We start from the raw sequence: 27224 nt of genomic DNA on the forward strand, positions 1-27224 counted from the left end.
TGATAAATACGGGACGCGATTTAGCAATTCACAATATTTTAAGGGTTGAGGATGTTTGGTACTCCACAAAACAAAATCGCCGCCCCTTATTTCTTTTTCTCTCTCTCTCTCTCCTCTCCTCTCCTCTCCTCTCCATCTCTTCTACTGGAGTTTAGTCTTGAAAAGTAGTCATTATTTTTGCGAGCGGACTAATAACACAATGGCCGCAAGAGTAGTCTCAAAAATTGCAAAATCCGCTTTTATGATTTATCCTCCTCGATTGGTTTGTCGAAATCGTTTTCATGATAACCAACCGAATCTACATCTCATAAGGCGCACATCCTTTACTTCCAGCAGTGGCAGTGGCAGTGGCAGTGCCAGTGCCCATTACCCCTTTTCGACCGTGCCGTCGAACCAGAGAAAGGATGCGGCCACGACTAAGGCAAGTTCAAAATTTTATTTTCTTTTCGTTTTATCACAATTAGTGCATTCATGTTATCAATGTTGTAGGGTAATTTTGTTAACAAGTCCTAATAATTACGAGTCTTAACTTGTTAATCTCATACTCCACAACTTTATACTACTCCCTTAATTCGCTTAAATTCCTTGATTACCACATCAAAAATTTCAATTTCCAAATCTAATTGCTCTAACCCATATTCAAATACATGAAGAGAAGGGAGAAAGGTAACTATAAATACAAAATATGGTGGGGTAAGAAATTGAAGGTTGTTGGCAGTCAACACCCACAACGTAGCCACTAGTCAGGTCTGGTCATCCGTCCAGGCGGTCTTCTCCTTCAGTCGACTGAAACCTCCATTTCCCCTGCTTCTTCGTGCTTCATAAGGTGGGGGTAAATATTTTTTTTTGAGGAAGGGTAAATACCTTTATGTGGGTTGGGGGTAGCTGAGGGAATACCTCCACGTTACTTTTAGTCTTTACTGTTGGACTATTGGTTATAATCCTTCTCTTTTACTCCCTCCGTCCCTAATTGATAGTCACTTTTCATTTGCTAAAAAATCACGGGAATTAAAGAGAAATAAAGAAAGTACGTTGAAAGGGAAATTGAAAAAAAATAGATAGAGAAAGTAATTAAAGTACTTGGGAAAGTAAAATTTACATTGAGAAAGTTAAATTTACAAATATTTATGCAAATGTTAGAGAATTTTGGTAAAAAATAATGTTAATAGTATTTGAGAAAAAACAAATGTGACTAACATTTTGAGTCACCAAAAATAACAAAAGTGACTATCAATCGGGGACGGAGGGAGGACATTTGTTTAAATCTGATGTCAGCCTTTGACTTTTCTCATTAAACTTTTTTGAAAGTAGTTTTTTTTTATTTAATTTAATCTCTATTTTTTTGTTTTTTCCTCACTGGTTATAAATAAAAAGAGTTAAGTATAGAAATGGTGATGAAGTTTTTGTTTTTTTCACCCTTTGTGATTGTGTTAGATTAACCGAGCACTTAACTCACCGGAAAATCTTTTAACTTGTTTTGAACTCAGCAAAAAAAACTTAGTCACCCAACATAAACATAATCACCTTCCCAAAAACATAATCACTTATCAATATTAAATTCTGAAATGAGTTTAAAAGCTGAATATATAATAATAGCCATTGGGATAAATTACAAAAGTATAAATACAAAATAATTCCAACAGCTATCTATTCCAAAAGGCTACCCAAAAATTTCTCTATTGCTATCATCAATGCAACAAGAGCTTAAGCGATCAAAACATCTTGAAGGAAAAAAAAAAACCAAAAAAAAAGAACAAATTATTTAAACTGACATAGTATATGTTCATTAAAAAAATGTGGAATTGCAGGAAGAAATAAAAGAGAACGGGAGGAAAATAAAAATTTAGAGTGTTGTAATTCTGTTTTTAATATTTGTTTTAACTTTAGTAGTTTTGATTAAGTAAGGTACCTTGTATTGTGAGGCTGAGTATGTTGTCCCGATGTTCCTCCAATGCTTGTTTGGCTCCAATTTGGATTGATGTACTGTTGAAAGTTTGAAAGACAATTAAATAGCTTTAATTGATTTTTTGTATAATTTGTATGAAAATGAACAAGTACTTGCCACAGCCTGCCTCTGATTCCGTTGGAGTATGTGTACAAACCAACCCCTCTGTTGATGGGGCAGTGGTTCTTTGCCTCTTCGGGCTTGGTGGTGTGTCATTGGGTGCTGTAGGACAAGTCTTCTTATTGTGCCCTTGCTGTTTGCAGTAAGAGCACTTTGTGATTGACCTTTTCTAGTTACCCTTGTAGTATCTACCACCTCACCAATAGATTCTTGAGTGGGGGTGGAGTGATTGGAATGACACTTGATTCAGGCCATTCATTTGGACCATTCAAGGGCTCAAGTGGGTACCGGTATGCCCTTAAGTAAGTGGTTGTACTAAACCACTCAGAGTTCCCGGGCCTTCCATATTGCTGCTACAGCATGCCTACAAGGGATACCCTTGTTCTGCCACACATTGCAAGTACATGTCTTGTTGAACAAGCTGACTACAAACCTTATTTGTGTACCTCCTTCCCTCACCATAAGTGAAGTTCCCATCCCAATAAGCCACCCAACCCCTTGCCGCCAATTTAGACCATTCCAACCTCTGCCGAATTCTTGGACACAGTTGAATGTCCTTATGAAGTATGAAGTCTCTCTTTTTTTGCATTCTATCCATTAAACCCTCCCTAATATCTTCTAACATTGTTATGATTGGTTTGTGCCTTGATGTTAAAATGTAAGCATTGAACACCTCATTCATGTTGTTGTCAATGCTATCACACTTACATTTATCTGTTTGAAAAGCCCTTATCCACTTCACATAAAACCTGTTCCTCACATCCTCAGCAGCCTCTGTGGTAATCTTAGAAAATTCATTCATGTTTGCATTGAAGTCATTCTCGGACACCTCCGGTAAAGAAGTTCCCCCCCCCCCCCCCCCTAACTTAGTCCAAAAGTTGCAATACACATGCCTAGCACAACATCTTGTCTCGGCCATAGGCCACACATTTGCAACTACCTTCAACAACCCCCCTTTTGTTGGTCAGACATAATAGTAGTATACCTTGTTCCATCAAAGGTACCTAAATCAACTGCCAACAACTCTAAGAACCACTCCCAACTACCCTGTATCCTTCACCTCCACTCATGCCCATGCTATAGGGTACATTTGGTTATTTGCATCTCTACCCATAGCAACTAATAACTGCCCCCCTAAAGGACCCTTTAAAAAACAACCATCAATCAAGAAACCCCTTTTTAATGGAGTCAAAACACATGTAAAGTCTCTTAACTTGTCCTTGATCTAGGCTGAACTTTATAGTGTTCAATGGGTTGGCTCTTTTGATCTCTTCTGCATACCTATACAACATAGAGTATTCATGTTCATACTCTCCAATTATAAGTTGATGTGCTTGGGTTCCAAGCAAGCCATAGAGACACCTTGATCCCATACTCAGTCCAAATTGTATCCACAATCTCCCGACACTTCAAATATGGATTGACCTTGAATTTCTTGTGGTAGGTTTCGGCAATCCATTTAGCTCTCATTTTTTTCACAGTGGGTTTCCTACCACATGTATGACTAGCTACTAATGTCTTCACAACTAAAGTACCATTGTCTTTGTCAACTGAAGCCCAAATGTAACAAGGACATCCATTAGTATGTGCTTTATATCTAGCCCCTTATTGCCTTTTTAGTGTTCCTAGTGAAATACACATCCCTCCCAACAATAACACAGTAATTACTAAGAGCCTTTCTCAACTCTATTGCATCTTGAAATAATTGGCCAAGAAAATCATGCCCGAGAGTGAGCATGTGTGCTTTATGTGTGAGGGGTTTTGTGTGCTTCATCTTAGGGGATTCAGGCATTAGGTTCCCATAATTAGCTTCCTCTTCACAGTCAATAGGACTTTGTGGGCAGCTATCATAGTCACTATCATGAGCTTCCTCTCCTACCCCTAGCTGACTTGAGAACATCCTAGTTATGTCCTCCTCTTCAGAGTGTAACTCATACTCTTTCTTTTTGTGGTCTTTAACTTGTGTTCCTGTACAACCTTCTAATCCTCTTCATCACTCCCTTGATCATCAAAGTCAATGGCATCGTCAATGTCATCCGACAGGTTCACATGAAAGCCTCCCTCTGTTTCACTAACCTCATTGGACATATCCCCCCCAAAAGTCTCATTTGTACCCTCACTGTCAGTTCCAAACAACCTGGTTATAGTGGCAGTCACTCTTTACCCCCTCTGGACAACATGACCTTTGTTCCCACCCAACCAGTTCACCCCTTTACCTGGCCAACTACACCCTCATACCTATCACTATCATCCTCTTCATGTTCGGTGTAAACTTCCATAAGCCTATATTTAACAAGTAAACTAAGGAATTTTGCAAAGGTAGCATCATCATAGTTTAAGAATCTAATGCCTGTTTTTTTTTGTTTTAGCAAGATCACAATAATGCATCTTAATAATGTCTTTATACCCTAAACTACCAATGATCTTCCTCATACCATCCACATTAAAATTAGTAGGGAGTTCATCAAACATTTTCATTTCACCACCAACATACTCTAAATCAGGAGTATGTTTCCGCACCCCACCAAATCGAACAACAAGTGCCATTAGGATCATCTCCATCTACAACATATAATTGTCATTTAATTAAAAACTACAATAGCTATTGTTTAACATCAACACACATTGAAAAATAAAACTTCCATATAATTCATAAACAAATTAACACATAAATACACTTTACTCGACATTAAATACTAAATCCTTTCAATTAAGTACAACTACTCTGTTTCACACTACTCCTTTCAATTATACTAAAGTCAAGATACCCACCCAATTTAACCATGCATTAGCAAATAAAGAGTCTTATAACAATAATCTAAAGGTAAAAATACGAAATTTTATCATCAAACACCAAATTCGACCCCAAGTTAGGAAGAATTCCACAATTTTTGACAAAATTTAAACCCTACTTTTTTCGATTTTAATTAGTACACCACAATTAAGGAAATTAAGAACAACTAAACCAAAGAGATGAAGTACAAATTTACCTTTCGAAGTGCCGAACTCCTTTAATCAAGCTTTCCAAAAGAGCAAATCACCATTAACTCATTAAGAGTGAAGTTTGAAGAACTAACTAGTAAAGAAAATAAAAATAAAAGGGGAAAAAGGAAATACGTGGGGAAGGGGATGAAGTGCTCCAAAGGGGGAAATTTTGGGAAAAGTTCATAAGAGAGCCGTCATTTTCACAATTGACATGCCTCGTGTGAATAAAGAAAATTAAATACTTGTTGTTTTCTTATTGGTTAACCACAAGTGACTAAGTTTTTAACCCAATGTATATGACAACTGATTAAGTTTTTGCTTCCTTTTTATTTTTATTTTTTTGCCAGAATTACCCCTCCAATCACCAAATGGTGAAAAAAAATAACATAATCACCAAACGGTGAAAAAATATAAAACATAATCACCAACCTTATGCTTAACTCTAATTAAAAACAATAAAATACCTTATAAAATTTGAATGTCAACAAAAAAATTTACAAAAAAAATAACTATAAAAAATTAATTTTCTGAATTTTTGGAGAAAGTATATTGTATTGTGGACTTGTAGTATACATGATGTGGAGGAGTAAGAAAATGGTAGAAAGAGAGGGATGATTTAAATTTTTATACTATGAGTGATGATGTCTTAGGTTGACAAAATGATGGGGAAAATATTCAGCAGATTAATTGGGAAAACTTTCCATCCAAAAGCTTTAAGATATTCATCATACCTCTTCTAAGGTTCAATTTTATTTGTTCCTAATTTACTTCTTAGGGGTTTATGTGAAAATTTTGATGTTTTTCAAGTAATTGTCATATAAAATTTTTGTGTTTGAAAGATTAAAGTTTTCGGTGTGCATGTTGAATGTTTAGATATTAATTATGTAAAATTAACTTATATTGTTAAAGTTATTTGTATGTTGTATCTAATGCATTCGTTGTCTACATATTTTGGGTAATCCTAGTACTATATATATTAGGTGTTCTCTCTCACATTATTTTCTCATTATATGGATCAACACCATGGATACACCTTTATTGTTGTTTCAACTTGCTGTTTATAAATTGAGTAATAATACAAGTATATAAAACTTTAACATATACATATCCTGAACTAGAAACCATTTAGGCATCATTAACCTTTGGTCCGATGTATATTCCAGGTTGATCAGCCCAAATCAAAGTCATATACAATAGACGACTTTGCAGAGATAGAGGAAGCCTATAGAAGTGAGTATTATCCTATTCTTGCATCACCCCTAGTTCAAATTTTTTCTGTCTCCATTGACACAAATTTTGATGATGAGAGACCATGTAAACTCTATGGTTTGATTCGAGCCACTGAAAGAGAAGGTACTGCCAGCTTTAGTCTCTATGATCGAGACCATGACAGCCCAGAAACAATTTTGAAACATGGCTATTTGTCCCTAATTGGGCCACAATGCAACAATGATTTCCCATGCTCACTAGGCAACACTAGCACAAAAATGGATCTGTATCTAAGGGATAAGACTCGGAACATTGAATTCATCAAAGCACAAGTTGATTTGGATTGTAACACTGAAGAGGCATACGATAAGCTTCAAAAAGCTGTAGTCCGAGGTGAACATGGCTCTGCTTCCGTCTACTATGCTACATTTCAGTTTGCTGCTTTTGCTTTTGTTGAGGTTGCAATATTTGCCAAGTATGATGAGAGTCGCCCATTTTGTGATGTTTATGGAAGCATTGTTGCCGGGTATGCCAACAGCAAAAGTTACCACAGCTGCGAAGATGGTGATATGGAGAGCACACTGTTTAATAAGTCAGCTGATGAATTTGTGCGAACCCCTATTTCTACACCACTTAGCCTCTCTCGATATGTCGTGGCAGTGCCGGTGCATTCCTCTCTTAAGATTCAAGCACACTTGTGGGATTTGCATTTGCAAGATGGTCCGTTTGCTAGCGGCTTTGTAGAATTTTTAGCAGCTCCTCATAGTGCCTCTAACAAGTTGATTTTTGGAGAAGGTGGTTCTGTTGTTGTGGCCGTCACATGGGACAATGCTTTTAATCGTGTTTATGATGCAAAAGATATGACCAACTACGCGGTTGAGGAGGAGGAGGAGGAGGAGATTGATCATGAGACCAAGGGTACAGATAATGCACAGAAAAACTCCTTGGTAAGTGGTAATTATGGTTTACAACTTCTCTAGTAAACTACTCCCTCCGTTCCTAAATGTTTTTTACGTTTCCATTTAGGGTGTTCCTTTTTATTCTTTACATTTAGTATCTTTCCTATTTTGGTCATAAATTTTGGACTAAATTACCCTTGTTTTACAATTTTTTTACTCAAAAGTCCTTACTTTTTCATGTGCTATTGTACTTTTTATACTATTTTATTAGTTTTTCAACCCTTATTATTACTTTCTCTCTCCTCTCTCCTCTAATTTTTCCACCCCACATGCTCAACATTGTATTTTTCAATAAATTTGTACTTTTAATCATTGAAATATTCCAATATACCTCAACTTTACACAATTTCTTAATTACCGCGCATAATTCCAAACGTAAAAAACATTAGGGAACGGAGGGAGAAGCTATTTCTACATAAACTAAAATTCTTATTCCAAAACTTAATTTGATGATTATATCAAAGGAAAGAATACAACAAGGACCTCAACTTTCAAGAGTTTTGAAATAGAATGGCTAAATTGTAAATATTAACATGAGTATAATGTACCATCAAATAGGTAAATAGTACTATTCAATATTGTAGTGGTATAAATATTTTTCTTATGATACAAACAAGTATGATGGTATAATATACATGCATAATAGTACACAAAAAGTACCATTGTAACTATAAAAAGTACCATTATGGATGTCAAATGACTATTTTACCCTTCTATTTGCAAAGAAAAAATATAGGCGATATGCGCATAGATGGACTCGAACTATAGTGTAGGGATGTAAGAAATAACGTAAAAGGGTTTTTTTTTTTTTTTTGCCTAAATTTCTAAGTTTCCATTTAAACTTTGATCTTATGTTATATTTAGTCCAGGAAACTTTAGTTTTCATATACTTTCCTATCCTAGGCTATCTATATACAAAAAAATTGAAAATAATCATTATTATTTGCAAATGTTGGCTTACCTTAAATGGTTTAGTACGTAAAAGACTCATAATTTGGGCCGATTGTCTTATATCTTTATGTCTACTCTAAAGCTGCCAACTTTTTAATTAGATGTCAATTCTGTTATATTTTCCTGCCAAATGTGGGATCTTAATTAATTGGCATCTCTTACATTTTCAGGTGCTTTCTGATCAGCTACTTCCGTTATCCGAAAATGCCTTGAGGTACATTGGTTTTATGTCTTTTAGCTTCTTGGAGTGCATGCATGCAGGCTCGTTTATGTGATTTAAGTGGCCTAGGACCAACGTACAAACTGGGGCCCTAACTAACAAGTACTCCATATTATTAATAATATTTAAACTTCAAGGGGAAAAAAAAAAAACCTACAAATGGAACTTTTTCTTGTGATTAACAAAAGATCTCATAATTTCTCAAAAAAAGAAAAAAATAAAATAAACTATCTCATAAAACATTTCTTATAAATATATTAAAGTAAAAGCCCAAATGTTCATACTAAACAATTTCTACTACTCCCTCCGTTCCTAAATTACATTCCTCTTTCTCTCTATTATGTGAGGAATTAATGCTAAAAAGAGGAATGTAATTTAGGGATGGAGGGAATAGCATTTTTTAAAGTAAAGTCAACAATAGTTAACTAAAACAATTAATGTAGTTACTGCTTACACCATATGAATATACTCAGAGCTAAAGCATTAGAAAAATTACAAATTTTGTAGGTTACTTGTATGGTGTTACTTGTATTATGAGGTTACTTGTAGAATATTACTGGTTTTGGTCAGAGTGTACTTGTATTCTGGGGTTATTTGTAGGGTGTTACTGGTCTTGGTCTTGGTCTAGGGTTATTTGTAAGGTGTTACTGATTTTGATCAGGGTGTTACTTGTATTCTGGATTACTTGTAGGGTGTTACTGGCTTTGGTCAGGAGTTACTTGTAGAGTGTTCCTTGTTTGGTATAGGGGTTTGGTCTGCGATTAGTTATAGGGGTTACTGAGAATACAAGTAACTCTAATATACAAGTAACTCTAATATACAAGTAACTCATACAAGAAACCCAAAATACAAGTAACATCTGCAAGTAACCCCTAACAAAACCAATAACACTCTACGAGTAACCCCTGCCACACCGTATGGCCCGCCAAACCTCTTAAAATTAAATATACTCTTAATTTGTTACCTACTCTTTCACCAGCTTTTTTTTGAATTAAATATACTCTTAAAATCAAACTTTTTTTTGAATTAAATATACTCTTAAAATTAATTTTTTTTTTTTTTAATTCAAAAAAAAAAAAAACAACTAATAACTTTACAAAAGTATGCATGTCTTCAAACAAGTGCATCCCATCAACTGAAAACGGGCTTTACAATTTCATATGAAATTAATTGAAATCTAAGGACTATCTAACAATCTAACACAAAGGGTTACGACTGAAAAACTTTTACCGAAGGTATTGAACGAACCAATCAAACAAATCCAAATTCAGAAAACATATGTATGAAAAATTGAAAATATATGAAGAATTTTTTTTTTGGGTAAATTATAGAAATGAAAGGAGGATTATGTATAATCGAAAAATGCTCATAATATATGAAGAATTTTTTTTTTGGGTAAATTATAGAAATGAAAGGAGGATTATGTATAATCGAAAAATGCTCATTGAAATTGAAGAGATACATGATCGTTTATGATAATTTTCATCATTAGTTAAGTAATTTGATTTCATTAAGAGGTACTTGAATTTGTGAAACAGAACTAGCAAAAAAGGGGGATTGATTGAATGATTTTTTGTTTTTTTTTTTTTGTTTTTTTTTTTTTTTTTGGGTATAAATTAAATATAGTTTTATTTTTTTTTTTTTGAGAAGAAATTAAATATAGTTTGGAAACTGAATAATTGGTGCGAAAAATTAGGGGGAAGAAAACCAAACCATAACCGTTTGACTTCTCTTGAAAACAGACATATTATAGTTTTTGGTTTTTTTGGGGCCTTAAGTAAAACTAAATTTGGGCTTTACAACATTGGGCCCAAGGCGGTTGCCCCACCTGCCCTGCCCTAGAAACAGGCCTGCATGCATTGATGCTTGTACTATATACCAGTATATGACTTGTTTTTTTGTTGGACTTTATGTTGCTAGGAGCACACATTCATCTCAGAGTAAGCTGCGTCCAGTTCGTGGAGACGAAGTAATTGAGGTGCTGTCAATATTTATTGATAGCAAAGCTAATGAAAGTCCTTCCGTTTGTGGCTGCGTTAGAATCGTCCCGAGTGGTAGAGAATTTTGTATATTTGACCGAGACATGAGTGATCCCGAATTTTGTTCAGCTGGTAAGCGCATGCTATCTTTAGGAAGTAGTGGGTGGATTATGTATTTTTACATGATGGAGTCTTGCATAAGATTATATCTTAAGGATCCGGTGAAGGATCTTGAAATCAGCAAAGGGACGATCGCCGGGCGGCCCTCGTTTGATTGCTATGACAAGCGCATATGTTCAGTGATTGAAGGTGCGCATGGGTATGCAGCGGTGCACTACATTATCTTTAGCTATGGATGTAAGGCTTTCATAGACATGACCATCTTCATTGATGATCCTATTCGGTCTTCTGCCAATATCTATGGCCATGTTTTTGCTCGGTATGGCAGCCACGATTATTCGAGTGTCTATGACAAGAAATATTATCAAACCAGACTTTTTGACAAACCACAAGCTCACCCAGTCAAGCTAACCAACAAGTCATCTAAACTTCGAATTCCTTTGTCAAGATCAGCTTTATCGATGCCTGTAGACGACTCCCTAATAGTAGAAGCAAATTTGTGGGTAGCAAATCCAAATCAAGATGTTGCTGTTTCTGGGACAGTAGAGTTTGAAGCTGATAATAAGTACGAGTCTTGCATTATCCATAAAGAAATTTACGGACAACGCTACCGTATTCAAATATCGATTAAATTTGCTTGCGGGGCTTTATTTTATTCATCATGAGTCTTATTGACTTACAAATTCTTAAATGGACCTGGTTCACACTAATTTATAGTGGAGCACCAACATTAGAGACAATACGATTGTTTTATTAATAAAAAAAAGGTTACTATATTAAAATAAGGAAAATTTGTCATAAACAAACTTTTAAAGTGCCCACTTTACTTAAAACAACCTTTTAAATTTTTTTTTGCAACTTCAGACCACATTATAAATTTTTTTTATCAAAGACAACCAAGTGCTACTTTTCGGCCTTGATTCTATTTTCCCCGATGTTGACCACTAGTGTGCAACGCACATGACCTCATGTATTGCTTAATACACCAATTTTCCCTCCAATTCACTCGTACTAAAAGAGGGATGAAAGAGAAGCAAGGGTTTTGATAGGAGTTAATTGGAGGGAAAAGGGGTGTATTAAGCAATATAGGAGGTCACGTGACTCGCACATTCGTGGTCAACGTAGGGAAAAATAGAGTCGAAACCATATAGCTGTCATCTTTGTTAGGGAGGTGGTCAAGCTTCATGGGGTTCCTAGCTCTATAGTTTCGGATCGGGATCGTATATTCATGAGTATTTTTTGGCGAGAGTTGTTCAAGCTACAAGGCACAGAACTCAAGAGAAGCACCTCGTACCATCTCCAAACCGGTGGTCAAACGGAAATAGTCAATAAGACCTTGGAAACATATCTAAGATGCTTCGTGAATGGGCAGCCTAAATCTTGGGGTAAGTGGTTGCATTGGGCTGAATTTGCTTACAATACTGCTCACCATGAATCAATCGGGTTTACCCCATTTCGAGTGGTCTATAAAAGAGATCCCCCGAAGCTAATTAGGGTGGGGAGAGGCCAAACCCCAGTGGATAGCCTGGAAGTTTGGTTGCAAGAAAGGGATTGGGTGCTGGAGGATTTGAAGATGAACTTGCTTCGTGCACAGCAAAGAATGAAGGCAAATGTTGATTTAAAGAGACGAGAGGTCGAATTTCAAGTGGGAGATTATGTCTACCTTAAGCTACAGCCATATAGACAAAAGTCTCTTGCTAAGAGGCCTAATGAGAAGCTCTCTCCGCGTTTTTATGGGCCATTTCTGGTGGAGCAACGCGTGGGAAATGTGGCCTATAAGCTGAGTTTGCTTGATTCTTGTCGCGTACACCCTGTGTTCCATGTCTCTCAATTGAAGAAGGCACTTGGCAACCAAGAAGTGAGCCCTACCATATATACCAACTCAGTTGACAGCAGAACTGGAGTTGCTGGCAGAACCAGAGCAGGTGCTGGCTGTCAGAAAATCCAGCAGCTCTCCCTCTCACTTGGAGGTGTTGGTTAAATGGGAAAATCTACCCATGATGGAAGCCACCTGGGAAGAAGCTTCTCTCATCAACGAGCGTTTTCCTTCCTTTCACCTTGAGGACAAGGTGAGTCTTCTAGGGGGAGGGAATGTAACGGACTCAATGCTCAACAAGGGTCATGACTTAATTACTTATTCACGAAGGAGAAGGAAGGGTCAGCAAAATAGAATGTCAGAGAATGCACAACAAGGCAGCCCCCAAGCAGAGAGCAGTCACCAAGCAGCAGAGCAGCATCATCCAATCAAAGGAGAGCCTTGACAGCTGCCACAACAACACAACTTTTGTTGTTTTATTCTTTTTGGCAGATAATGTATATATAAGAAAGGGAGAGTGGGATGTGCGAGTTAGGCAAGATTATAGTAATTCCTAGAGCTAGAGAGTGGTGCCCTAAAGGTGCTAAATTAGAGACTAGTAGCCTCAAGCTACCCTTGTTTGTTTCTTCCATTTTCATATTAATCAAAAAGCTGCCCATTTTCCTCAAAAATCAAGTCTTTATTGCATAACTTAATATTAATATAAGTGAGTAACCACTAGAGTGTTACATGTTCATGTGACCTTTAAATCCCAAGGCCTAGAGGTTTAAACCACCTGCTGCAGCTGCTGCCTCGCAAGGCTTTAACATTATGCAAGGCTTATGCTGCCTCCGCTGCCTCGCAAGGCTTATGCAAGGCTGCTGCTGTATGCCTCTAATGGACATGGATATGTAGAAAAAAGTAATTGGCATTCTTATGAGCTTAAAATTTTCTTTTAAGTGGTAGGATTTGATGAGAATCGTATTGCTTATCCCCTGAGTAGTGTGTGCATTTGATACGCAATTTGGGGTTTATCTTGTGTCAGATAGTGTGGATATGGGAATAATAGTTTGCTAAAAGCTAAGTGAACTACAAAGTATAAAAGACCATCTTCTTTTTGCTATCTTGTTTTTGCTTATGAGAGTCTTTGGTAATTGCTTATGGTGACTATCTTGTTTTGTATGGTGACTATCTTGTTTTTGCTATAAGAGTCTTTGCTAATCGGTTTTGCTATCTTGTTTATGTTGTTTGAGTGTAAGTGATAGAAATGTGTTATATATGATGCAGGGAACTTCTTATGTGTTGCTTCTGCTTCCATGTTACTGCTTTTGCTGCTGCTTCCATGTTGCTGCTGCTCCTGCTTCTACTTCCATGTTACTGCTCCTGCTCCTTCTTTTCTTTATGTTAGGATTAATTCTGCTACTTCAGTTTTTGGTAAAAAAAAAAAAAAAAATTATTTTGCTGAATTTGCTATACGTAACTCATTGGGTGAATTTGCTGACTTAATTACTGTTGCCGTGCCGCCCTGGCATGGTTGCAGCTACTGCTGCCCTGCCGAGCCTGCTGCTGCAGCTGGCTGGCAAGGTTGCAGCTGCTGCTGGCCTCGAAAGGTTGCAGCTGCTGCTGCCCTGCCAAGGCTGCTGTTGCAGCATCCCTAGCAAGGATGCAACTGCTACTACTCTGCCGAGGCTGCTTGTTTTGCTTGATTATTTTTTATTATTATTTTTTTTTTGACGAGTGCTTGATTATTAATCTATAACCTTTGAGGAAAGCGAAGTAATGGAGGGAAGAGGGGGAGAGGCTGAATAAAAAATAAGGTTGGTCCTTTGTCCGTGTTAAGAATCTTTTAGAATGTGAAAATATATTTTGCCAAGGCTTTTCTTCTCAATCTTCCTTACTGCATGTATATATGGTTGAATTTAAGGTAGTATTGCTCTGCTTGTTGTCTTTGATTAATAAACACTTCGAGATCTCTTATCTTTGTTTGTTGATGCAGGTGGCTGTCGGAAGATGTTATCTATACATACGCAAGGCTGCTGCTGCCTCGGTTCGCTGATGCTGCCTCGCCAAGGCTCGCTGCTGCTGCCTCGCCAGGTGTTACATTGGTGATTTGGTGTGACTTGTATTTAACAGTGACTTGTATTTTTTTTTTTTTTGGGACCAAAATTGTAATATTACAGCCTTTTTAAATGAAAATATGTAAGTTTATATATATGTTAGAGTTTATATATCAATTTAAGTGGAAAAAATTCAAAAAAAAAAAATTTTTTTTTAAAAATTTTTCTGGGCCATTTTGGGCGCCGGTTTTGAATAGAACCGGTGCCAAAAACCCCTTAAAAAAATAGCAGGAATGGGTTATTGTAATTGCCACCGGTTTTGAACCGGTGGCTTTTCAAGGTAGTATTGCCACCCCTCAAATTCCCACCGGTTCAAAACCGGTGGCATAGGGGGGTTTTGAACCGGTGGGCATTTGCATTTTTCTACTAGTGGTAGTTAATGTGGAAGACAAGCTCTTCTGGGAGGTCTGCTTTGCCCCTCCAAGTAACTCACCCAACTCCAGCATAAACCAGGCCATACTTATGGCCACTCACATTTATACTCTTCACCAATGGCAGCCTTCTGCATTAGTTTACTTTTTGATGCAGTACATCAGATAATCCTACATTGCAAATTTGCAACTCTTTCTGCCTTTTACAGTTCTTAAGGTTGGAGACGGAGTTTTCGAGCTGTTTTTTACATTAGGTGACATTCATTTGGGTGGTGATGACTTCAATAAGGTAGGAAACAATGGAGTGCCTAATGATGTGTTAGCTTGAATCAGTGCTTTACTCTTGTGTAGTGAAATGATACAATTGTTTGTAATTGCTACTGCAGAGAATGGTAGATTGGCTAGCAAAAACTTTCAACAAGAATGAGGGTATTGTTTTTCGAAATGACAGAAGCTCTTCATCGTCTAACTAAAGCGGTTGATCATTGTTTCAATGTTTTTTTTTTTCTTTTTTTTTTGTAAAACATCGTCAACCATTCTCCTGATTATTGTTTCAATGTTGTTTAAGGAATAAGGTCTAACAATTTCTTCGTAATCAAGGCTTGCTTCTTTAAAGCGTCTAACAAAGTAGTGTATCACGTACATATTTTGCAGATACAAATTAAATTAGCTCTTGAACTTATCTAACTATAATCAAAATACTTGAAGGAGGAACTTATTACTAATAGCTTGAATTGAAAAAAAAAAAACCTCGTTCCTTGATTGTATCTTTTTTTTATTTCAAAAAAAAATCCATTACAAAAATTATATTACTAAATCATAAATCATAAGGAGTATTATCAATAGTAACATGAATAACATCAGAAGTACAAGTAGGGATTATATTATTCGAATTCTCTGATAATTTAGCCTTCCATATTTGTGCCTTATGGTCGAGCACCTTTGTTTTTACGGCTTTGACGAAGTTTTCAGAGTCTCTCGGAATCCCCAAGCTTTGATCAACAAAAATTACAGCATTCTTGAAAGCCTCAACATCAACAAAACAAATAGATGTATTTGGGGGTATCCATTTCCGGATGAAACTAACCGGAATCCCATAATCTCGCAACAGATTAAAATTGGGCACAAAAAATTTGCAAACCTTTCCAAGATGCAAATCGCGAAGGAGCAACGAACTTACAATTTCAATCATATCATCGGTATCACCCATAATCTCCTTCAAACACTGGAGTGAGGGAACAATAACGGAATTCAACCCCTGATCAAATATGGTCGGGTTGCTGCCAAACACAAGACTACAGATATTATTTAGTGTGAAACCATAGTTCAGAAATACCTGGATCTTTGGTTTAAGAGTTTTAACTTTGAACAATAAGATTTTAGGCGAATTAGATACCAATATTCGAATATGAGACTCCCTGAATCCAACGTCGTGTTTAAGATAGGAGACAACAGAATTCGCATTTGCGAGGAAATTCAAGTCAGCAACTGTTTTCGCACCTCGATTTCTCCAGACTTGTAATTCGGGTGGCTCATGAGCAGCAATAATGGGTCTCTTACTCCTCCTTTTGTTACTCCAACACTCACCAAGATTCTTCTTCGAAACTAGATTATTAGCCTCTTCCCTGGAAAGCCCCAGACTAATTAAATAGTTACTTAACAACAAGGTTGAAGTCGAATAGGGTTGAAGATGCCGGATTTGGATTTGGAGGAGACTTTTGATGAAATTGCTTGTGTTATTGCCTATTTTCAGCATCTTCTCGTTTGTTGCCTATTGATGGTTAGGAGGCGGCTAATGTATTATTCATGATCAATTTATATACCTAGTATATGTATATAGGATTAGGGTTACCGGTTACATGATAATTCTAGAAGATTTCACTTTTTTTTTTTTTAAAAAAAAAAAAAAAAAAAAAAAAAAAAAAAAAAAAAACCAAAAGACAATTCTGCAGTGTAGTGACGATTATGCCCTTTCAAATAATTGTAAAATTTAATTAATCTTGTTTACTTGAAAAAATAATACTACTCACCCAGTTATGATTAAAGGCTAAAAGTTTATATATTGATGACTCAACCGAATCTTCACTATCCCTTCTTACATTCTCTTCCTATCATTTTTGATAGCAATATCTACTTCTCTACATGTATTTTGTCAGGTAATGCTATTACTGAAATCTGAAACTCTGTTTTGGATGCTTTAATATTGATCATGTATCTTATCCATTTCTCTTGCTTTAGGGTCAGTTACTTGTTTGTTCTTTCCTAAATGTAAAAATGCAACAACTGTTTATATATAGTCAGAGTTGACAGTGTAGGTGATTTTTAAACGAGGAAATACAAGTTACTCATCCTGAGTAACAACAAATGTAACTCAAGGGGCACGGATGTAATTTCGTGCTTTTAAGTTGGGGGTAAAAACGTCCACAGAAGGTATTTTTAAAAAAAAACAAAAAAATTAATATAAAAAAAATTGTGTAAAATTACAATATATGCCACTTGAGTAACAAATTTCGTTACTCAGGAAGAGTAACTGGGGCTTGCTCTTTTTAAACCATGTGAGAATGAAGAAACCAACATCAACATATTTATGCTTCTATTGTGGCACCCTGCAATCTTTGATCTATATGATGCCAGTTGACCCTTGATTCTAAAACACCAAGATTGTCTGATACTTTGCATTAAGAAATACATGTAAACAATTCAACGAGCCAGTTTGAGCGTAGTCTAATTAAAAGCCAAAGTAATGAAACATATGGATGCATTGAACATGTAATCATGATGGACACAATCTACAAACTGTTATGCCCCAACAATTTTTGGCTGCATATATTTGGGAGTGAGTTGAATTCTTTATATTTTCATACAGTATTCTTTAATTGCTTCAATTCTTGTGGATTTTATTTAGAAGCAGTTTGTCACGGGTCGTCTCCCACACCAAGGATGGGCGTCAAGAGGCTCACTAGGCAGCAAGGCAACAATCGAGGCTAGGGGGCTTGCCTTAGTGCTCAGCTAAGCACCTCCCCCTATAGAGCTTTATTTAGTACCTTGCTTCAAATCCTAGTGAACACTCACTTGACAGTAACACAATAATGGGCCATTTGGACGGGCTAATGGGCTCCAAATGGGCTCAAATTTTGGGGTCCACCATATTTTGGGCCAAGGAAGACCATGGAGGTGACGGTTTTCCAAACGGATGTCCCGAAGTATGAGTTTGGGCAACGGGCAGCCCGGAATACGTGAGAAGCTTCTAGAAGGTTCCGGGCTTATCTAGAGTGATCTTTTGAGGGAGTATTCTAGAGGGGATGTCTCTAGAATATTCAAGGATCTTCATGTACATAGTATAAGTGTCTAGGGACTTCTTGTATGTACATAAGGGTTGTAGAGTTCTAGAGTGTTCTAGGGTGGTCTTGAACATTCTAGCTAGGTGTAAGACCCCTAATGAGCCATGCGGGGCATGGCGTGCCTAGACAAAGGCACACTACGGCTTGGCTTGGTGCTAGGCCTTGTAAATATTAGTATTAGACCCCATGGTGTGGCTAATAAGTAAATAAAGGCATATGGTTGCCTATATATGTTAGCTTGGTAAGCTAAGGTTGTTTGGATGGGCATTGGACCCAAGGATTGGGGCCAATAGTCCATTATTGTGTTTCTGTCACTGGCGTGTTCACTAGAATTATAAGCGTAATACTATATAAAGCTCTATAGGGGGAAGGTGTCAGTCATGGCTTGGTTCGACCATGAGTTTATCATTGGCTAAGGCAATGATGCATTGTTCTATGGATAGTATGGTCTATCTAGGACTTGGGCACGACGTGAGCTTGTTGGTTTAGTGGGCTAAGTGACTCGGGTTTAAGCGAAGGCTTGTGGGGGCCTTTGCTGGTTGCGTGCTTGGTGTTGGCTACGAAGCGACGCGTCGGTTGAACTCCGGCGTTGCTAGGAAGCGACGCGTCGGTTGGACACCGGTGTCGCTATGGGACGTTGCCCAGCCAACGGCACGGGAGACCGAAGCGACGCGACGCTTGGGCACCGGTGTGGTGTGGTGAAGCGACGCGATGCTTGGGCTCCGGCGTAAGTGCTGACGAGGAAGCACGTGGGTGCATTACTATGTGATAAGTTGGCACGGATGATGGAAGTTAATCCTTACATGAAGAGGTGCGATGGGAATGCGAAGCAAGGCGTTGGTTAGAGATAACTGATTAATGCGAAGGGGTGTGATCTATGGATAAGGATCGAATGCTCAACCAAAGCGAAGCGACACTTCACATTAAGGATCAGGGATTAAGGGCAAAAGTATTCTGATTGGAGCGAAGAGACACGAGTGCTGATGGTGGCGATCCGCAACGTTTGGCTAGGATTGCTGATGGTGGCGATCCGCGACGGTTGGCTAAGGACTGTCATATGCGATGCTTGGTTAGGATTGCTGACTTGTAATAGTTTACGGATAATAGCATGAATGCCACTTGGCACGCATGCATGTTTAGTGTCTGTTCGCATTGGAGTGGGTCTGTCCTCCTTTTGCCTATAAATAGGTGACCTTGGGGTCTGTCCAAGGCATCTAGAAAACATCGTGTAATTATGTTATTAATGTTATTAATAAAAGAAGTATGCTTTGTTATATTCTAAGTGTTCGTGTGTGCCATTGTGTTTGATTATATTGTGTTCATATAATATATGAAGGTGACAAGTTAGGCTGGTTAGTGAATCTAGCGCCATCATAGTTAACGAAAAATTAACTGTGAAATTTTGGTATCAGAGCAGGCTTTACGATAGCGTTGTTGCAATTTTATGTCGCCCAATAAGAAGATCTTGAAGAAAGTTTCTCGTCCAGTTGCCCCTTACTTACGAGAAATCAAGCGTTTGAAGAAAGATAAGTGTCGACGTTATAAGGCACTTGATTATCAGATTAAGGATATAGTAGAAGAAGGTATTGATTACTTGTTCCCTGAAAATTGTGGTTACTCAATCCATCACCACATTCTCAATCCGGTCCCATTAAGTGTTGTTCCGCCCCCGTATAATTCTGGCCCTCAATCTTAGTCCCATTAAACTAGCATTCTTCCGAAAGCTTTTGTTACTCAATAAGCGTAGAAATATGGTGAATTTTCTGAAGATAACAAGGCCTCTTTGGCCAAGATGGAAAAATACTTAGGCTTGGGGAATGATGATTTACCTCCAAGTACGGTTCGGGAATCGATTCATTTGCTCTCCGAGCAACTGAAGGAAATGAATGGGATGATTCAGAATTTGGTTGGAAAACAGAGAGAGATGTTCAGCCCCAATGGAACTCCTTTGTACAAGGAGAAAGAGATTGAAATGGAGGCGGAGATGAACTATTTAAGGGAAGAACTTTCCCTTATTCGCAAGGGGATTGAGGAGAAAACGTCTTCGTATTCTTCTGGGGATCGTGCTAAGGTTCCAGAACCAAAGGCATTTGATGGATCTAGGGATTCTAAGACCCTAGAGAATTTTATTTGGGATTTGGAGCATTACTTCAAAGTGACAAATCGGGGAGATGGTGGCAAAGTTGATTTGGCCGCACTGTATCTTTCCGGCGATGCGAAGTTGTGGTGGAGATCCCGCCAAGAAGCGGATAGGTTGGCCAGAAAAGATCCCATAGCTTCATGGGATGTGATGAAGGAAGAGATTCGGAAGCAATTCCTGCCCAACAATACTTCTTGGGTTGCACGGGATAAGTTAAAGGATTTGAAACACACCAACACTATCCGTGAGTATGTGCAATTTATGTCTTTAATGTTAGATATAAGTAACATGTCCGAGGAGGACAAATTGTTTCAGTTTATGTCAGGTTTGAAGCCATGGGCACAAACCGAGTTAAGGAGACAAAAAGTTCAAGATTTAAATTCTGCTATTGTTGCCGCGAAGGCATTAGTAGATTGGAAGCCGTCCACTGTTTCTGATAATAAGGGGGGTAAAGAGAGAAGCAATGATCGAGGAAAGAAGCGGAAGTTCATGAAGAAAAAGAACTTCCAAAACAACGACAAGTCGGGTCAGAAATCCGACAACAAGAAGGAAGATGGTTCGTCGAACAAGAAAGGCCGTTTCACTGACGGGTGTTTCATTTTTAAGGGCCCTCATATAGCCGGCCCGAAACTGTCCAAAACGCCAACAACTTTCTGCGTTGTTGGGTGAATCAAGTAGTGTTGAAGAGGATGTTTCGGAGAAGGAGCAAAGGGAGGACGAAGTTGCACCCAGGATGAATACAATGAAGATATTGTGTGCTGCGATCAAGGGTGAATAAAAGGAACCAGTTGATGGCCTTATGTACTGTAGGGTTACGGTGAATGGTTCCGATATGTGGGCTATGGTAGACACTGGGGCTACCCATAATTTTCTGAAAGGTGGTTTGGTTCGGAAGATGGGGTTGAAAGTTCAACCATCTTCGCATATGATTAAGACATTGAATTCTGCCGCTGCAGATTCCGTGGGTATTATGAAGGATGTCTCCGTCAAAATGGGGACATGGAAAGGAAAGGTCGAATTGCTTGCTGTAGAAATGGATGATTACGAGTTGGTTCTTGGCAACAAGTTTTTCAAGCAAGCAAAAGCTATGGTTGCGCCCCACTTGGGTGGTGTTATGATAACCGATGAAGCATACCCTTGCTTTGTTCCTGGTAGGTTATCTACTGCTAGTGTTACTTCAACTGATAGTTTGTTGTCAGCCATGCAGGTTAAGAAAGGTGTTAAACGTAGAGAACCTACGTTCCTAGTTGCTTTGGTTGAAATGAAGAAGGATGTTATCGTTGAAGTACCAGATGAAATCGCTGATTTGTTGAAGGAATTTGAGGGTTTGATGCCTGGAGATCTGCCCAAGAGACTTCCACCAAGGCGTGAAGTTGATCATGCAATAGAGTTGGAGCCCGGTGCGAGGCCTCCTGCTAAGGCACCGTATCGGATGGGGCCATCTGAATTGGCCGAATTGCGCAAACAGTTGGATGGTTTGTTGGATGCGGGTTTTATCAAGCCATCAAAGGCTCCATATGGTGCGCCAGTGTTGTTTCAAAAGAAGGCCGATGGGTCAATGCGTATGTGTGTGGATTATCGTGCGCTGAACAAGGTAACGGTGAAGAATAAGTATCCCATTCCAAGAACCGAAGACTTATTTGATAGGTTATCTAAGGCTACTTATTTTACTAAACTTGATTTACGATCAGGTTATTAGCAAGTTAGAATTAAGGAGGGTGATGAGCCCAAAACTACTTGTGTAACTAGGTATGGATCGTATGAATTTCTTGTAATGCCGTTTGGGCTAACCAATGCCCCGGCTACTTTCTGTAACTTAATGAATAATGTTCTTTACGAGTATCTTGATAGTTTTTGTGTCGTTTATTTGGACGACATTGTTGTGTATTCGAACAGTTTAGATGAGCATGTTAATCATCTTAGGTTGGTTTTTGATCAATTGAGGAAGTACGAGTTATATGTGAAAAAGGAAAAATGCGAGTTTGCAAAAACAGAGATCATGTTCCTTGGTCACAAAATTAGCAAAGGAAGAGTTCGGATGGATGAAAACTGTTGGGGTTTGGTGAGTCCGACTCACCGCGGAAATAAACCCAAAACCAAGATCGCACTCGCAATAAATAAAACCATGAACATAATTAAATTAATCACAAGATTAAGTTAAGCTAATTACCTTTGACGCGTGCTTCGCTCCAAATGAGCTCTTACTTGAAAGCTTCAAGTCCCGCTCGCACGGAGACCTCCAACGAAGTCCACCCGCACCAACAAAACCGACTAGGTCCAATGTCTTGGAGTTAGCAAGACCCGACCAATAAAACCCGAGTAATAATATTGAGTTCAAAGGTTTTCACTAATTGTGATGCCTTTTTCAACTCTTACTCAAGCATCATTCCCAATGCCCATACATGGGTATTTATAGGAAATGATGGGAGTATCATTTGCTCTCCCATCAATGTGTGATACTTTGATTTTTCCATTTTATTTTAAAGCTAAAATAAAATTAATAATCAAGCTAGTAATAAATCAACAAGTGGCAAGCTCATGTGAGTGGTTAGGTGAGGACCATTTGGAGAAGGGGGGGACCAAACTTGCTCCCCACTCCCTCTCCCATAGCCGGCCAACACACTTCCCACACACTCAAGGACCACAAGCCACATGGCACCCACCCTTGGGCACCAAGGCAGCCAAGGTGGGCTGCCATGTGGTGCGGCAGCCACGCACAGCAAGCCTAGCAAGCATGCGGGCTGCTGCTGCTGCTGGCCAGCATGCCCCGCATGCTTGTGCGGGCTGCTGCTGCTGGCCTTGTGCCTCGGCCAGCACTGCTAGGCCTAGCAGCAGCGGGCTGGCGTGCCTAGCATGCTAGCATGGGTGCGCTAGCACGCACCAGCCAGCCTAGGCTCGGCTTGGTGCGCATGCTAGCCACCATGCTAGGCCATACGCCCTTAGCACTCGGTTTGCTAGGGCATTCCGATGCTAGGGGTATTTTGGTCTTTTGTTGATTTATTACTATTTCTCGTCTCGTCTTTCACTATTTTTCGACTCGACTTCCGACGCTCGGTTTCGACGCTCTAAGCTCGAATTTCCGACGTCTAAATAAATATTACTCGGTTGACTCATTAATTCCTTCCGAATTAATTCGTCGATTCGGTTTGTTGAATGCTTGGGTGTGACCCGAAGGGTTCAGTCAAGATTAAGCTGTAACATTAATTATCCATTAATATTACTGATCGGAAGCGGCCTCCACCCAGGCATTCCGATCACTTGACCTTACTGAATATATTAGCTTTCTAATAATTCTGAACCCGCTAACGGAATAATACACTTGTTCGAAGGACACCATTCCTTTCAATCTCCCACTTGTCCTTCCGGACAAGTGCTCATTTTGTGTACAGCCCTTTCCTATGTCGCTTAATGTCTCTTCATGAACTATAAGGTAAGATTTATCTTGTCATCCTTATTACGTCCAGAAGTGTTTCCCGATTCCGAGTCCGACTGTCAATAAACAGATGATTTCTAAAATCCATCCGAGCACGGCCATGCATTTTACAGTCTCGCTCTACGAGAGGCCTTGTATACAACAAAGACATCTTCCCTATTTTACTAGGGGGACATTCCCAGTCTTGTAATGTAGCTCCTCTTAATGAGAGGACCTAGCCGCCCGAGTGTTGCCGTTATAATCCCCTATTACGGCAGACGTTTGACAACATCAAAGCGAACTAGTACTCAAACAAGAGAACTCCCACTACTCATGGTCGAGGAAATAGGTTCCGATAGCCATAATGAGAAGTATACTTATGACAAAAATTTTAAATTTCTTAAAGTATTCTCATAGGTCGATCCAGTATGGTTCTAAACCAATACCTGTGCAAATGATTTATGACAATCATGTCCTCGTAGCACATGAAACGGTGCTATAAATCAGACTACACACTAATCTCAAATGGTCATTAATCGTCCATCGTTTAAATGACCTTGATTAGGGATAATTTTCGATTATAATATTCAATGTTCACTTAATAGGTGTTTCCTTACCAAGACTGGTCTTGATACCCTATTTTGAATATTCTCAGAATCGAATGGACTCATTATTTAATCCTAAACCACAATTAAATAGCATAATGGAGTAATAAAATGTTGCATGAAATTTTATATTACTCCTAAACATGAATGGTTTTCCTTAGTGTCTTACATTAACTTTTCTCAAAATTAACTAAAAACACTAAACAAGGAAATCAAAGCCAGTCTCCAACATGCTTGATTCCCATTGCCTCAATGTGCTTGTTGTGCTTCACTTGAGGCAAAGGTTTAGTAAGTGGATCGGCTACATTGTCATCCGTTCCAACTTTGCAAATTCTGATTTCACCCTCTGATTTCCATTCTCGAATCATGTGAAATCGCCGCTTGACATGTTTGACCTTCTGATGTTCTCTAGCTTCTCTGGCCTGAGCAATAGCTCCATTGTTGTCACAATAGAGGGCTATTGGACCCTTTATAGAGGGTACAACATCAAGTTCGCCAACGAACTTACGAATCTAAACAGCCTCCTTAGCTGCTTCAGCAGCTGCCAAGTATTCGGCTTCAGTTGTAGAATCTGCAGTTGTACTCTGCTTTGCGCTCTTCCAACTAAACGCCCCTCCATTTAGACAGAACACATATCCAGATTGCGATTTGAAATCGTCTCTGTCTGTTTGGAAGCTTGCGTCGGTATAACCTTCCACAACCAAATCCTTTGTGCCACCATACACCAGGAATTTATCCTTGTTCCTTTTCAGGTACTTTAGGATATTTTTGGCCGCAGTCCAATGCGCCTCTCCTGGGTCTGATTGGTAACGGCTCGTAGCACTCAAGGCATACGACACATCTGGCCTAGTACATATCATGGCATACATGATAGATCCAATAAGCGAAGCATATGGGATCTGATTCATTCTTTCCCGCTCATCAGGTGTCTGTGGACACTGCTTCTTGCTTAGGGTTATGCCATGTGACATTGGCAGGTGACCTCTTTTGGCCTCCTCCATGCCAAATCGAGCAAGTACCTTATCAATATAAGTACTTTGACTCAATCCAATCATCCTTTTCGATCTATCCCTATAGATCTTGATGCCTAGTATGTACTGAGCCTCTCCCAAGTCTTTCATTGAGAAGCACTTTCCAAGCCAGGCCTTTACAGACTCTAACAACGGAATGCTGTTTCCAATGAGCAATATGTCATTGACATATAAAACTAGGAAGGCGATGTTACTCCCACTGACCTTCTTGTAAACACAAGATTCATCTGGATTCTTGATAAAACCAAACTTACTGATGGCTTCATCGAAACGCAGATTCCAACTTCTGCTTGCTTGCTTTAATCCATAAATGGACTTCTTAAGCTTACAAACTTTCCCAGCATTGTTTTGGTCGACAAAACCTTCAGGCTGTGTCATATACACAGTTTCTTCCAAATAACCATTAAGGAAGGCGGTTTTGACGTCCATCTGCCATATTTCATAGTCGTAATATGCAGCAATCGCTAGGAGGATCCGAACGGATTTAAGCATTGCAACTGGTGAAAAGGTTTCATCGTAATCAATACCATGAACTTGTCTGTAACCTTTTGCCACCAATCTAGCTTTGTAAATGAATACATTTCCATCTTTGTCGGTTTTCAACTTGAAAATCCACTTACATCCGATCGGTATATAACCTTCGGGTAAGTCAACCAAGTCCCAAACTTGATTTTCAAACATGGAATCCATTTCAGATCTCATGGCCTCTTGCCATTTAGCAGAGTCGGTGCTTGCCATCGCTTGCTTGTAGGTTGCCGGTTTATCTCCATCCATAATCAGGATGTCCTGATTCTCAGTTAATACTAAACCAAGATATCTATCAGGTTGAGATCTCGGCCTCAGAGACCTACGTAGGGTAATGGATTGAGCATTTGCATTGTCGGTTCGACTTTGCATATTTTGATCATTTTGACCTTCGTCAACAGATGCTGTTTGAGCACTTTGACTGTCATTATGATTTTGTTGCTCATCCTCACGAACTTCGTCGAGTTCGATTTTCCTCCCACTTGTCATTTTGGAAAGGTGCTCCTTCTCCAAAAAGACACCATCGCGAGCAACAAACACTTTGTTCTCCGATTTGTTGTAGAAGTAATACCCTTTGGTTTCTTTTGGGTAGCCCACAAAGTAAACCTTGTCAGATTTGGGATGAAGTTTGTCAGAGATCAATTTCTTGACATATGCTTCGCATCCCCATATCTTCAGAAAAGATAACCTAGGAGGTTTCTTCGTCCATAATTCATATGGAGTCTTTTCTACAGCTTTTGATGGAGCACGGTTCAGTGTTAGTGCCGCAGTTAGAAGTGCGTGTCCCCAGAAAGAGATAGGAAGATCACTAAGACCCATTGTTGATCGTACCATGTCTAACAAGGTCCGATTTCTCCTTTCGGATACTCCGTTCCATTGTGGAGTTCCTGGAGGTGTCAATTCTGAAAGTATACCCTTTTCTTTCAGATGGTCATCGAATTCTTGGCTCAAGTATTCACCACCTCGATCCGATCGAAAGGCTTTGATTTTCTTGCCAAGCTGATTTTCAACTTCACTCTGAAATTCTTTGAACTTTTCAAATGATTCAGATTTGTGCGACATGAGGTAGACATAGCCATATCTACTATAGTCGTCTGTGAAAGTGATGAAATATCGACGTCCATTTCTTGTGGTTGAGCTCATTGGTCCACATACATCGGTATGTATAAGACCCAATAAGTCACTTGCCCTTTCTCCCAACTTGGAGAATGGCTGTTCAATCATCTTGCCTAATAGACATCCTTCGCAATTCTCAAACGATTCTAAATCGAAAGAGTCAAGAACACCTTCTTGTAGAAGTTTCTTGATGCGTTTGATGTTAATGTGGCCAAGACGACAATGCCACAAGTAAGTCTGATTTGACTCCATGGTCTTAGCTCTTTTGGTATCATTATAAACA

General features: G+C 38.8%; 1 protein-coding gene across 1 annotated transcript; it reads left to right on the forward strand.

Moving 5' to 3' along the window:
• Positions 1-85: 85 nt before the first annotated feature.
• Positions 86-11279, forward strand: LOC145602149 (uncharacterized). The gene is made up of 4 exons (XM_081658317.1): positions 86-421; positions 6214-7206; positions 8340-8383; positions 10310-11279. The coding sequence occupies exons 1-4, from the start codon at positions 200-202 to the stop codon at positions 11151-11153; spliced, it is 2103 nt and encodes a 700-aa protein (XP_081514443.1). The 5' UTR covers positions 86-199; the 3' UTR covers positions 11154-11279.
• Positions 11280-27224: the final 15945 nt, after the last annotated feature.

The sequence above is a fragment of the Chenopodium album genome, chromosome 21 (assembly GCF_948465745.1).
Source record: "Chenopodium album chromosome 21, dcCheAlbu1.1, whole genome shotgun sequence".
Taxonomy (NCBI): Eukaryota; Viridiplantae; Streptophyta; class Magnoliopsida; order Caryophyllales; family Amaranthaceae; genus Chenopodium; species Chenopodium album.